This window comes from Typopeltis vanoorti, chromosome 18 (genome assembly GCF_054136105.1).
Source record: "Typopeltis vanoorti isolate ZY-2024b chromosome 18, IOZ_Tvanoo_1.0, whole genome shotgun sequence".
NCBI classification, from domain to species: domain Eukaryota; kingdom Metazoa; phylum Arthropoda; class Arachnida; order Uropygi; family Thelyphonidae; genus Typopeltis; species Typopeltis vanoorti.
In genome coordinates this window covers 18,951,042-18,965,450 of record NC_143566.1, presented here as the reverse complement: position 1 = coordinate 18,965,450, position 14,409 = coordinate 18,951,042, and the positions used below count along the sequence as shown (strand labels likewise).

General features: G+C 35.7%; 1 protein-coding gene across 2 annotated transcripts in view; it reads right to left on the bottom strand.

Moving 5' to 3' along the window:
- Positions 1-14,409, bottom strand: part of aPKC (protein kinase C iota type) — a 380,150-nt gene that overhangs the window by 334,549 nt on the left and 31,192 nt on the right. For both annotated transcript variants that reach the window (XM_090408542.1, XM_090408543.1), the window contains exon 3: positions 12,549-12,670. In XM_090408542.1, the coding sequence (XP_090264668.1) occupies positions 12,549-12,670 (122 nt within the window). The remainder of the gene's footprint in view (positions 1-12,548; positions 12,671-14,409) is intronic.

The following is a 14,409-nucleotide window of genomic DNA, read 5'->3' as shown; positions in this document are numbered from 1 at the left end:
TTGATGGAAGTACAGGAAGATGGTTTAATGTTAAATCTGGTGTCAGACAAGGATGTACATTATCCCCTATGTTATTCATTATCTATATGGATCACATTATGAAGAAAAGTGGTATTAACCTGATATCAAAATTGGAGATGTTAATCTCAGCTCTTTGCTTTATGCTGACGACGTTATACTTCTAAATAAATCCACCATAAGTTTGCAAGATTCCTTGAGTAAATCGAATAACTGTTGTAATAGATATGGTATGAAGGTCAGCAATAAAAAGACAAAGACAATGAAAATAGGTAGAATCGTTGAAAATGTCAACTGCATTGTGAACAGCGAACCTGTGGAATAAGTAAAACATTTCAGCTACTTAGGCATGATTTTTAATGAAGGTGGTAAATTAAATATGGAAATGTATAACAGAATCAACAAAGCCTGTATGGTAAGAAGTCAATTGAATAAATTCATATGGAATAAGAGAGAAATTAGTTGGAACACTAAATTAGCTGTATACAAGACAGTGTTCAAACCAGTTATAACTTATGGATCTGAGAGCTGGGTCAGAAGTAAAACACTCGACCAAAGACTAGAGACAGCAGATACGAGAGTCCTGAGAAAGATTATAGGCGTGAACAGGTGGCATCAATGGCAATATCATATTAAAAACAAGGATATTAAGAAAGAACTTGACATTGTCAGCATCCAGGAATGCATTAGCAGAGCTAATCTCAGGTGGTATGGTCACTTAAACAGAATGGGTGAGAAAAGATTAGCAAAACAAGTGTTCTCTGCCAGGTTGGCAGGAAGAACGACCCAGAGGAAGACCAAGATGTAGGTGGATTGATACGGTGCAAAGTGCCTTAGACGATAGGAATATAAGATCTGATAATGTTGGAGTCTTTACAAGTAACAGACTGATTTGGAGGAAAATTGTAGATCAGAAGTTAGTAATGATGTAAATTTTTGATGTAGTACTATCATATCCTGTACATCCCTTGAGGTTACATGTCAGGAAATTGATGATGATGATGGTGTTCCTGGTAAGATTTATGCCAGTATACTTGAGAAATGGTTGAGGAAGATTGTGGTGGAGAAGCTTGGTGAAGAACAAGTTGGATTCAGGTCAAATAGAGGCTGTCATGATCATATTTTCACTTCACGAAAAATAGTTGAGAAACTGTGGGAACATAATAAAGATCTGTATTTAAGTTTTGTAGACCTGCAAAATTCATATCACAAGGTGTCAAAAGAACAGCTATTCAAAACACTATATATTGTGTCAATGAGGTTATATCAAGCAATACTTAGTCTTTATGTGAGTTGTAAGTCACCAGTTAGAAATGAAGTACAGGAAGATGTTTTGATGTTAAATCTGGTGTCAGATAAGGTCTGGTATCAGATAATATCAAAATTGGAGATGTTTATCTCAGCTCTGTACGTTATGCATATTACATTATACTTCTAAATAAATCCAGTTCAAATCTGCAAGATCCCAGACTAAATTGAATAACTATATAATAGATTTGGTATGAAGGTTAGCAATAACAAGACAAAAACAATGAAAATAGGCCGAAGCATTGAAAATATCAACTGCATTGTGAATGGAGAACCTATTGAACAAGAAAAAACATTTCAACTACTTAGACAAGATTTTTAGTGAATATAGTAAATTAAATATGGAAATAGACAACAGAATCAACAAAATCATGATATTAGGAAGTCAACTGAATAAATTTATATGGAATAAAAGAGAAATTAGTCAAAACACTAAATTAGCTATATACAAGACAGTTTTCAAACCAATTTTAATGTATGGATTGGCGTGGTATGCTAGAAATAAACCACTTCAATAAAGTCTAGAGGCCACAGGTATGAAAGTCCACAGATATGAGTGGAATAGAGAAAGATTAAGGGCATGAACAGATGGTAGCAATGGCAATATCATATTAAAAACGAGGATATTAGGAAAGAACTTGACATTGTTAGCATCCAGGAATGCGTTAGCAGAGCTAATCTCAGATGGTATGGTCACTTAAACAAAATGGGAGAGGAAAGATTAACAAAACAAGTGTTCCCTGCAAGAAAAAGACCCAGAGGAAGATCAAGGTATAGGTGGATTGACACAGTAAAACATGCCTTAGAAGACAGAAATATACGATCTGATAATGTTGGAGTTTTGACAGGTAACAGATTAATTTGGAGGAAAATTGTAGAATAGGAAGTTAGTAATGGTGTATGTTCTTCATGTAGTACTATCATTCATATCCTGTATACCCCTTGAGGGTACATATCAGGAATTTGATGCTGTTGATGAAGGCTGCACTTAGATTATTGAGCACAGATCTGGTCTCCCAGGTTCCTAGGGGATGGAAAGGGCAAAGAAGAGTTACATAGATTATATCCAGATTATGACCAATTGCAAGTTTGTGGATTATAGACTCTGTAAACAATAGAAAGAGGGGGTGATAAGATAAACTTTTGAATGGGTGTTATAGAATAGCATCGGCTGAAATTTTTTGCTATATGGAAAATGGGAAGAGAACATTGGGGCATTCACAGAAGTTAAGTTTGTTAACTGTCAAGAAAGGGTTAAGAGCTAGGTTTTTCTCTCACAAAGGTGAATGAGTGGAATAGTTTGCCTTCAGAACACACACAATTTACAGACAAAAATACTAGTTGTGGTGGTGGTGGAGGTAGATGGCGCTGATGGAGATGATTTGTAGTAGAGGTTCGGTGTGGTGGTTGAGACAGTTGTAGGTGTCCTCCTACGATGAGTGTTCAGACTCCTTGGAGGTATCAGGAATAATAATAATAATTTAGGGGTAGTGAGTGCATCTAGTGTGAATATATTTAAGGAAAGGTGTGACAGCTGGTTTGGGTGATTTATAGCCTCTGTCAATGAGTCCTTGAAGGTCTTAGATAATAATAATTCTATACTGAATAAAACAAAATTATATCAACAAATCCCAAATGGAGAAATTTTAATTTAAAAACAATATCCTTCCTAATCACCAAACCTTTATTGTTATCAACTGTATATATTATTTATGAATTAAAGATGCCAAGAAATTATTTTCTTGGTTTAATTCTTTATCCAAATGTAAGCAAAGTTTGTGCATGAAGTATCTTCGCGATGGGGCTACTTGTATACAGAGGCTAATGACTTCATATCAACTGCCTTAGTATCCCATAATACAACGCATATCCTTTAGGTATGTATAATGCTTTGCATTATGGGAATAATTCATTTTGACCTTTATTGAGGTATGCTAAAGTGTGGGGATACCTCTACAAAATTTCTGAGTGAGTGAACCTAAAGTGACTAAAATCATCACTCTTGATCTGAATGACTCTAGGACAGGATGCACAGCAGTAGCACTACTCAATGAAAGGCAAAAACCCTCCACCGAGCAGAACCAGGAAACTTCCTGGGAAACAAGTTACCATTTGTGGAAGCAAGACCTAGAAGGGATACCAGGATTGAAGTAATGCAGAATTCAGATATTTTCCATATACAAGTAGTGAAAAGGTGTGTCACCTTATTATTAAATTACTTTGAATCAGAGATATTTGTTGAAAGTTTTTTTTTTTTTTTTACTTGCTTATACTACCAATTAAAAGGTGCTGAGAAATTATATTCTTTAATCCTTTATCCAAGCGTAAGCAAAGTTTGTGCATATAGTGACTTGTACGTTTTATTTATATACAAGGATATATATATATATATATATATCCTTGTATATAAAAATTTTCTATTGTGAAAATACAGAGAGGTATCAGACAGGGTGACACAATATCTCAAAAATTATTCACAGCATGTCCAGAAGAAATATTCAAACTTCTTGATTGGGAAGGGAAAGATCTAAAGATAAATGGAAGATATTTAAGCCATTTACACTTTGCAGATGATATAGTTATCTTTACTTGAACTGCGCATGAATTACAGAATCATATCCATGAACTCCAAATTGCTAGCAAAACAGCTGGCCTAAAGATAAACCTGAAGAAGACCCAAGTTATGTTCAATAGCTATGTCCAACCAGAAATAACAAAAATCAATAATGAGAAAACTAAACAAGTAGATCATTACATATACTTAGGACAATGGATAGCAATGAACAAAATATCATAGACGAAATTAAAAGGCACACGATGATTGAGTGGAAAGCATTTGGAAAATTACATTCAATATCCAAAAGCCAACTACCATTATGCCTTAAAAGAAAAGTTTTTAACCAATGTATTCTTCCTAGACTGACATATAGCTGTGAAACATGGATGCTGAATGCAAAGGAAAATCAAAAATTAAGAACAACACAATTTAGTATGAAAAGAAGTATGCTTGGTATCACAAGATTGGATCACAAAAGGAATACATGGATAAGAAATCAAACCAAAGTCTCTGACATCATAGGAAGAGTGAAACATCTGAAGTGGCAATGGGCTGGCATATTGCTCGAAGACAAGATCAACAATGGACAAAAGAAGTACTGGATTGGATTCCACGAGAGGGAAAAATGACCACAACGCCGACCTAAATCACGATGGATTGATGATATCATCAGATTTGCAGGTGTGACATGGAAAAGGAGAGCCACGGACAGACAGTTCTGGAGTAATCTTGTAAGGCCTTCATCCAGTAGTGGATTGACAATGGCTGATAATGATGATGATATATTATTTAAGTTCATCATTATCAAATTCCTGAACACAACATGAAACACATTACATCATCATCAACTTCCAATTGATAATCTGTTATTTTACTCCAACGACATTAGATTTATATTTTGCTCTTCCTCTGTGTCTTTTTCCTGCAATCATGGCAATAAAACAGTTATTTTACTAACCTTTCCTCTTCATTTAATTTAAGTGACGTTAAAACATCTTAGATTAGTTAAGCTCACACACTCCTGAATGGTAACAATACCAAGATCCTTTCTATATCCCCTCTTTTAACAAGATTCTGCCATTGATGCCATTTGACACAAACTTATTTTCCTGAAAATTCTCATATCTGTGGTCTCTAGTATCTGATCAAGTGTTTTATTCTGACAGCTCTAGTTAATAGTAAAGTGATCCACGTAGAGGGCATTACTGTTGGAAGTTGTTCAGTTATCAAGTTAATCTTGATTATAAAAAAACATGATGCTTAAAATTGGACCTTGTGGGACTATCTCCTCTTGGGAGAGAAAACAGTTCCCATTTGGATTTGGAAGATTCGGCTGAATAAGAAGTTCTTGATGAAGAGAAGGAGATTCCCTCTGACCATAGTTGTGTAGGTCTTTCAACATTCCAAATCTATAAGCAGTGTCATACACTTTTTTCCATATCAAAGGCAACCAATCTTAATTGCTCATGTTTTAGAGAGGTATCTTTTGGTCTGACCAGATGATTGATTGTAGATTGATATTTACAGACGTTAGATTGTAATCTGGAAAAAAAATATAGAGAGCAAACAGACAGTTAAATCAATGTTTGAGTGGCATATGGCACTACAGACACTACCACACACACACACACACACACACACACACACACTGTTGTGTCCATTTAAATCTCCCATTAAAAGTAGGTAGAGAGGAATGCTTACTAAATAGCTTAAAGAAATTACAACGTACAACAGAATATACATTAAAATAAATTTTTATACACTTCCAATATTTCGGCAACGTCACGCTGCAATTTTCACAGGAACTTAAAAAAAAAGACACATGCACGCAAGCACAACACACAGTAAATGAGGATGAAGCAGGAAGCTATTCTTTCTCCTAAAAGTCCTGATGGTGCTCCCCCTAGCAGGCAATGTTGGTATTCTTGGCCGATTGGGGCTGAAGGTCTTCTGATGCAGGTTTCACATTGGGGCAGTCTCATGCAACCAAATTTGTTGAGGTTTGGATTGTTTCTTAGGGCTGAGGCTGATTCCATGAATAGCCTTTTGTATTTGAATTTACTACAGCGTATTATCATGGCTTTCTTCCACCGTATTCTATGGGGTATACAATGCATGGTCTGCAAGACCGGAGTGGCTGTATTGGTGAAACTGGATGTAGTCCTTGTGTTCTGAAATTCTGATATTAGCTGTCCTGCCTGTTTGGCCAAAGTAGGACAGCTTACAGCTGCAAGGGACCTGGTATACACCAGGTAGGTCTAGGGGGACGGAGGTTGGTCTTTAGTGGAGCAGATAAGGGATGCCAATTTTTTTTTTGGTCTGTAACAAGAAGTTAAGTCATGTTTTTTTTTAGGATTTTTGTAATTTTTTCCTAGGTGCCTCGGATATAGGGAATGGTGATTAGAGTAATCCTTGTTGTGAAGGGGGGGGTTGTGGTTTATTAGTTTCAATATTTTTTGGATTTTTTTGGGGGGATAGCCATTGGCTGAGAAAGTGTTGAGAGTGTGGTTTAGTTTTGTGGTTAGGGCACTGTCATTTGAACAGATAAGATTAGCCATGTTGTGTAGTGTCTTAATGACTCCATATTGTTGTAAGGTGGGGTGGTGGGATTTTTGGTGAATGTATCTGCCTGTATGGGTGGGTTTTCTATAAACTGAGAAAACCAAGGTTCCATCGGGCTGGCAGGTGACTAGTGTGTGTCTAAGAAAGGAAGGCAGTTGTTTTTTTCTTCTTCCAGGGTGAACTTGATTCTGGGGTGTTAGTTGTTTAAGTGTGTTAGGAAGGAGAGGAGTGCATCGAAGCCATGTGGCCAAATAGTGAACACATCACCAACATAGCGAAGCCATATAGTTGGTTTTTGTGGGGCAGAGTTTAAAGCTTTCTCTTCAAAAGTCTTCATATAAAAGTTGGCCAAGGATGGGAGAGTGGAGAACCCATGGCTGTCCCCTCTATTTGTTTGTAGAATTTTCCTTGCCAAACAAAATAGCCCGAATTCATTGTGAACTGAAATAGGGCTGTGATATCGGGAGGAAACTTAGCTTGGATTAGCTCTAAGGATTCTTTGAGTCATTTGTGAATAAGGAGGAGACATCAAAACTGACCATTACGTCAGTGTTTGAGTGTAAGGTTTTCTATGCTGGCTTTGAAGTGGGCTGAGTTTTTTATATGTGAAGATGTGTTGCCAGTATAGTGTGTGAGAGTTTGCATGTGGGGGAATCAATGTCATCCACTATGGGACGTAATGGCACATTTTCTTTATGTATTTTGGAGCCCATATATACAGGGCGTATGGAGTTAAACAGTTTTAATTTGTTAGTGACTTCTACAGGCCAAGAAGTGATCTTCTTAAGGAGCCTGTGGAGTTTTCTAATTTGTGAGTTGGTGGGATTGTACTTGATTTTTAGTTTATAGAAAATCCACCCATATAGGCAGATACATTCACCAAAAATCCCCCCCCCCCTCATAACAATATGGAGTTATTAAGACAATACACAACAGGGCTAAACTATCTGTACAAATGACAATGCCCTAACCACAGAACTAAACCACACTCTCAACACTTTCTCAGTCAAAGGCAACCCCCCCCCCCCCTCAAAAAAATTCAAAAAATATTGAAACCAATAAACCACAACCCCCCCCCCCCACTTCACAACAAGGATTACTCTAAATCCATCGCCATTTCCTATATCCGAGGCACCTCGGAAAAAATTACAAAAATCCCAAAAAAACATGACTTAACATGTTACAGACCATATAAAAAATTGGCATCCATTATCCGCTCCACTAAAGACTAACCTCCCTCTCCCTAGACCTACCTGGTGTATACCAGGTCCCTTGCAGCTGTAAGCTGTCCTACTTTGGCCAAACAGGCAGAGGACAGCTAATATCAGAATTTCAGAACACAAGGACTACATCCGGTTTCACCACTTTGGTCTTGCAGACCATGCGCTGGATACCCGCCATAGAATACGATGGAAGAAAGCCACGATAATACACCGTAGTAAATTCAAATACGAAAGGCTATTCATGGAATCAGCCTCAGCCCTAAGAAACAATCCAAACCTCAACAAATTTGGTTGCATGAGACTGTCCCAAATTTGGGAAACCTACATCAGAAGACCTTCAGCCCAATTGGCCCAACATTGCCTGCTAAGGGGCACCATCAGGACTTTTAGGAGAAAGAATAGCTTCCTGCTTCATCCTCATTTACTGTGTGTTGTGCTTGCGTACACGTGCCTTTTTTTAAAGTGTTTGTAAAAATGGCAGCGTGACGTTGCCAAAATATTGGAAGTGTATTAAAATTTATTTTAATGTATATTTTATTGTACATTGTAATTTCCTTAAGCTATTTAGTAAGAATGTGTATAACCAACATCTAAGCATTTCCATGAGAATTAGGAGAGAATGGTAACTGCAATATGATGTCATTAAGTTCATCTTAAGAGAAGAGATATCTGTGGCAGGAGAAAGGCAGATGCAGCATACTGTTATTAGAATTCTCACTGAAAGTTGGATAGCAACTGCTTCTATGTTGGCATTAAGTAGGACTTGCCAGAAGGGGATATGATTGCCCACAAGTATTGTGACTCTCCTCTGTGTCATTACAAATCATGGCTACAATTTGATCATTACTCAGCTTCAGGTATGATTCCAGCAGGAGGCATACTTGTTTATAATTCTGCAAGAGAGCCTTGAAGTCATCCATATTTTAACGGAATCCATGACAATTTCATTGCTCAAATGTTTTCATTATTTTTTTAGTGGTATCATAGTGGTTTTGTTTTCATTAGCCTTGGATTTTTTGAATTTTTGGGGAATTGCAAACAGCTAGTGCCCATCATTTCTTCAGGAAAAATATCCACAGTGTTGTCAAATTTCGACTCCTAGGATACCAGGTATATTAATGGCATCTGCTGATGGCATTCAAGTGTCTGAAGGAAAGTTTTTGATCCTCTGTGAAGCATGTTTCATTATTTTTTTAAGTATTGGGACCATTCTTGATGTACTCTGGAGTGAATCCAAATTGATTTTTCTCTTTTATGTGCACTAAAGAGACAGCAAGCGAATTATATAATTCAGGAATATAGTTATGAAAATGTAGGATCACCACATGTCAATGTCCCTACTGCTGCTTTCTCAAAGTAACAGGGTTTACAGTGAAATGTTGCAACTTGTGTGGTATATATATTATCTCTTTGCCTCCTGGTATGCTTACCAGTTTCTATTTTTTGAATCTCCTTTTCATCCTTCCAACTTTGGCATGTTCAAGAGTATGCAGGGTGATCTCCTTCACAATTAGGGCATTTTGGTGTTTTCAGTCCTTGTTCTCAATATCTTTAGTGTCACAATGGGCACAGATTGCAGAGCCACAACAGGCAGTTTGAGAATGACTATACTTTGACATTTAAAGAAATGCAAAGGGTTTGGGATATAGAGTCTGAGAAGTTTAGATATCCAGGTTTCACAGATGTTGGTAGTTGAAGTGTGGTGTGTTGAAAGTAAGGATGATATTTCTGATGGGAACCAGGCAACAATTACTATGTATGAGTATTCTCTTCATGGCTGTTACTCCTTGGTCTTTCATTTTGGAGCACATCTCTTTGATCTCTTTGTCTGGGACATCAAGGAGATCCAACTCTGATATTACTCTTCAAGAATAGTTCAACGTTCTGGTGGGGGGGACAGTGATTAGCATTCTACAAATGGATGTTAAACAAAGGAGATGCTCTAATTACGTCTGTCGTTATTCTTGCAAGAATGCCACCTGAATGGAGTTTCTTCACTGATTTCAGGGATCTGCCAACCCTTCCAAACACTTCTAAAAGGTGACATTCTTCAGTCAAATGCAATATTCAGGATGCAATATAAATGTTGTTACATTTATTGTTTCTGATGTTCTTTCTTCTTTATTTTGTTGTTCTTACTTGATGTTTCTACGGTTTCTGGACATGTTGAGGCTTGATGAGAGCCTCTGATAAACAAGAGAATTAAAAATTATTCATTTTCAAAGGGAGTCTGATTCAGTGCGAGAGCTCCTCACCCACTACAGAGCCACACATGAATGCCCACTCTCTGGCAAGCAATGACTGCACTCAAGAGAATGCTATAGTTAACCCTGAAACAATACCGGCACTATAGGAAGTCTTTATTCCAGACCATGGGAAGGAGGCTTAATGCAAGTCAACTACCTGATTGATCCTGGCAGGGCATCCAGGATTTGTTGCCTTACTGAAGCATATGTCAAAATAGTGTGACACTAGGATCTCCTTTTCCAGATGTCCCAAAGGGCACAACACATGGCAAAAGCAACAGCAAGGTGTTGGATCTCAGCGATGGTGGTCTGAAAGATAGGATAGTAAAAAAAATTCAGGAGAAGCAGAGCAAAGAATATCAGAAGAAAAGCAGAGAGAAAGAACAATAAAGGACTGCTATCACTGGAAGATCACCCTCTACAACAGACTGGTGACTTACATGGAGGGGAGGAAATATTCAGAAAATACAAGAAGATATTATGAACAGATGAAAAGAATAAGTTTTAGTATTAAGAAAGCATTTGGGAAAACTGAGAGGAATCATACAAGAGAAAAACACAAAACACAGTGCCATGGAAAAGAAGATGCAGTCAAGAAAGAAGAAATTAATATAGCTATTTATAAAATGAAAAATGGGAAATCACTAGAACATAATGTGATATGACAGCATGTCATAAAGATGAGTAAGGCTGGTTACATGTTGTTCCCACGAGTGATGGCTTGCTTGGAAAGAAAAGATGGCAAAAGAGTGAAATATTTCAATCATTATCACCATTTATAAAAAGAGATTAACAGATCATGTCAAAACCATAGAGGTACTTCACTTCTTAGCATACCTGGAAAATCTATTTCCAGATACTAGAAGTTAGACCAAAGATTAAAATAAAAAAAAAATAAAATAACAGGAAGTAGATCAGTGTGGCTTCTGATCAATGAGAGATAGCCAGGTTCAAATTTTCACTCTCAGACAGATAAGTGAGAAAACAATAGAATATGAAAAAGAAGTTCAAGTTTTTCAGATAATGAAAAAGCCACTGATTGGATAACACAGAATAACCCCTTGAAAGTGCTACTTAAGAAATGGAAAATACAAATAAGAGAAATTTGTGACAACAAGGGGGTAACAACAGGGATTCACTCTTGAGTCCTTCAAAGTTAAAACCAAACAATTTCAGATAGAAAAATTGGCTGATAAAACCTGTGGAATTCTCACAATTAGTTTTCATTGATGATGTGGTATTAGTAGCAAAATCAGAGGTTGGCTTTCAGTATAATTTAAATACTTGAAATGAAGAAGTATTAAAAAGGAATATGAGAATTAGCCTAAGCAAGACAAAAATAATGATTACAGTTGCATGTTCTTTCCTTCGTAGCTGTAATTATTATAAAACTGTATCATTATAATAATAAAACTGTAGAACAAAGAGGACAGCTTTAACTATTTAGGACTAGTTTCTCACTCAAATGAAATATCTTAGAACTCAGCAGTAGAACTGCATCAGGAAGACGGTTGCACAACCTGCTGAACATGAATATAAATTTAAAAAAGATCAGGCTTGTAATGACAAGATACTCTAGTTTCCCCCCCCACACACACACACACAAACACACACCTTTGGAACCCCACCATTTTACACAGAATTAGATGAAAAAATGTGTTACACAGAAGTCATAAATATGGCCGCATCAATTTACCAAAAATCTGGAAGATAGTCATTTTAAGACTGTCTTTTGGAAATTAAAATTTATAAATCTCTTTCATCCAAGAATAAATGGTACCAATTAGGACTTCAGTTCTTTGTATTGCCTGTTACAAATGTAACCATTTACGCAATTAAACACTGCAGTTTGATAACTGTGATACTGTTTATGCTCTGAAGATGCTAGGTAAAACAGAGCAAAATATTATCAGCTAAGTAAAGAAATATATTATTTATTTTCTTATTACTGTCTCATACTGCAAATTCAACTATAAAAAATCATTTACACATTTTAGATACAGTCAACTCTCACTATAGCAGATTCATGGAGACTATCGGAATGGTTGTTATAGTAGATAATTTTTTATAGTGAATTTTCTTCACAAGGGGCCTGAGTCCTAGGGCTGCAGTAGGATTTTTCAGTAGTTTTTATAACAACATTTACTATAGTGAGAGTCTAGTGTTACTTTAATTAATCAACACAAATTTCTTTCATGTACAATAAACATTTCATTGTCATTTAATAATGCACATGTAGCAAGAAGTTGTGCATATCCTAAAAACTGCTATTGAACAATGAATAAAATTCAAGCTAATTAAAATATGAAATCAAATGCATGTCACATTAAAATTTCTAATTTGATAACTTATAAAATTGATTTTCTTGGATTCAATAAAGTAAATAACATCCACCAAATAAACTACCATCATTGCTAACATTGCACTCGCTAAACAGCTTTTGCTAAAATAAGGAAACTGCTTATGATACATGGGAAATTAGGTGAAAATATAGTGATAAGGATTTAATGTGCAATATATTGGATAAAAAATATACTGAACAGATAAAAGTACTAAGTAAAATAAAATAATAAAAGTACTAAGTGAAAATAAATAACAGTTTGCACATGTATTTAATAAGTAATATTTTGTTACCTTCTTCATCAACCCACTTCATTGTAAACTGTTGATGAGGTTCAAATTTGCATATATCATGCATTTCTTTGCATAACCTTTCTAAGGTTATTTTCGAATCTATGTAGGTAATCATGATACCACTGTAAAATAACAAGAAAACTGTAAATCTACATGCATATATATATGCAAGAAATTCATATGACAATGTGATAATGAAAGGTTAATGATATCAGATAAAAAAAGAATTGTTGAGAGCAACAAGCCAAATGATGAGATGATTATAGAGCAATTACAATGCAAAGCTGCATAAAATTAAAATCTCAGTATTTATTTCCTTAATGACAACATTTCAAATAGTAATATATCAAGTTACTTGTTTAAGGCAGTGGATGGTTTTCCTTGCATAGTGCCAGCTGTTTATAGGAAAGCTGAAGCAGCCTGAAATATTACCATTTTTGGTCTCTAAAGCAGTTTCTGAATTATCTCATGCTTAGATTACTTGAGGTATACTAAACATAAAATTTACAATTTCTTGTTAGTAGTCACATTCTAAAAAAAATGTACTGCAATATTATGTATGCTGTTTGCTGAATTATTGATTGATGCCATAATTAGTATTTTAAAATAAACAGATACTGACATTAAAATTTCCATCTGATTTTTATGTCCGGGACTTGGGTTTATATCTTATGCATATATAAATTCTTTAAAACAGTTTTTCAAATGAAGGCAAATAACATGATTTTTCTTCCTGGAAACCCAGGTTTTATTTCCCCTCCTACAAAACAAACTGCAGAAAACACAATACTAACAGAAATAGAGAAATGACAAGAACTCGCTATCATAGTATTAAATAGCTTCACAGGAAGCCAAGTTACATGTCCATGTTATGAACTAGGCTAATACATTAATGTTGTGATGCATGGTAATCTCTGCTTGTCAAAAAAAAAAAAAAGTACATCAAATATTACGAAGTGTAAGGTTTGCAATTGCAAGATTGTAAAACAGTTTTATGCAACAGATAGTGGAAATAACTGTTGAGAAATGACGGAAATTTTTAGTCACTAACAAAGATGTAATTTTCATTATCATCATCATCAAATTCCTGCCATGTACCCTCAAGGGGTGTATAGGATATGACAGTACTACATGAAAAAATTACATCATTACTAACTTCCTATCTACAATTTTCCTCCAAATCAGTCTGTCACCTGTCAAGACTCCAATATTATCAGATCTTATATTTCTATCGTCTAAGGCACTTTGTACCATATCAATCCATCTATATCTTGGTCTTCCTCTGGGTCGTTTTCCTGCCAACCTGGCAGAGAACACTTGTTTTGCTAATCTTTCCTCTCCCATTCTATTTAAGTGACCATACCACCTGAGATTAGCTCTGCTAACGCATTCCTGGATGCTGACAATGTCAAGTTCTTTCCTAATATCCTCATTTTTAATATGATATTGCCATTGATGCCATCTGTTCACGCCTCTAATCTTTCTCAGGACTCAGGATCCATAAGTTAAAACTGGTTTGAACACTGTCTTGTATACAGCTAATTTAGTGTTCCGACTAATTTCTTTCTTATTCCATATGAATTTATTCAATTGACTTCCCACCATACCAGCTTTGCTGATTCTGTTGTCTATTTCTATATTTAATTTACCATCTTCAGTAAAAATCGTGATTAAGTAGCTGAAATGTTTTACTTGTTCCACAGGTTCTCCATTCACAACACAGTTGACATTTTCAATGATTCTGCCTATTTTCATTGTCTTTTTATTGCTGACCTTCATACCATATCTATTACAACAGCTATTCAATTTAGTCAGAGAATCTTGCAGACTTGTAGGGGATTTATTTAGAAGTATAACATCA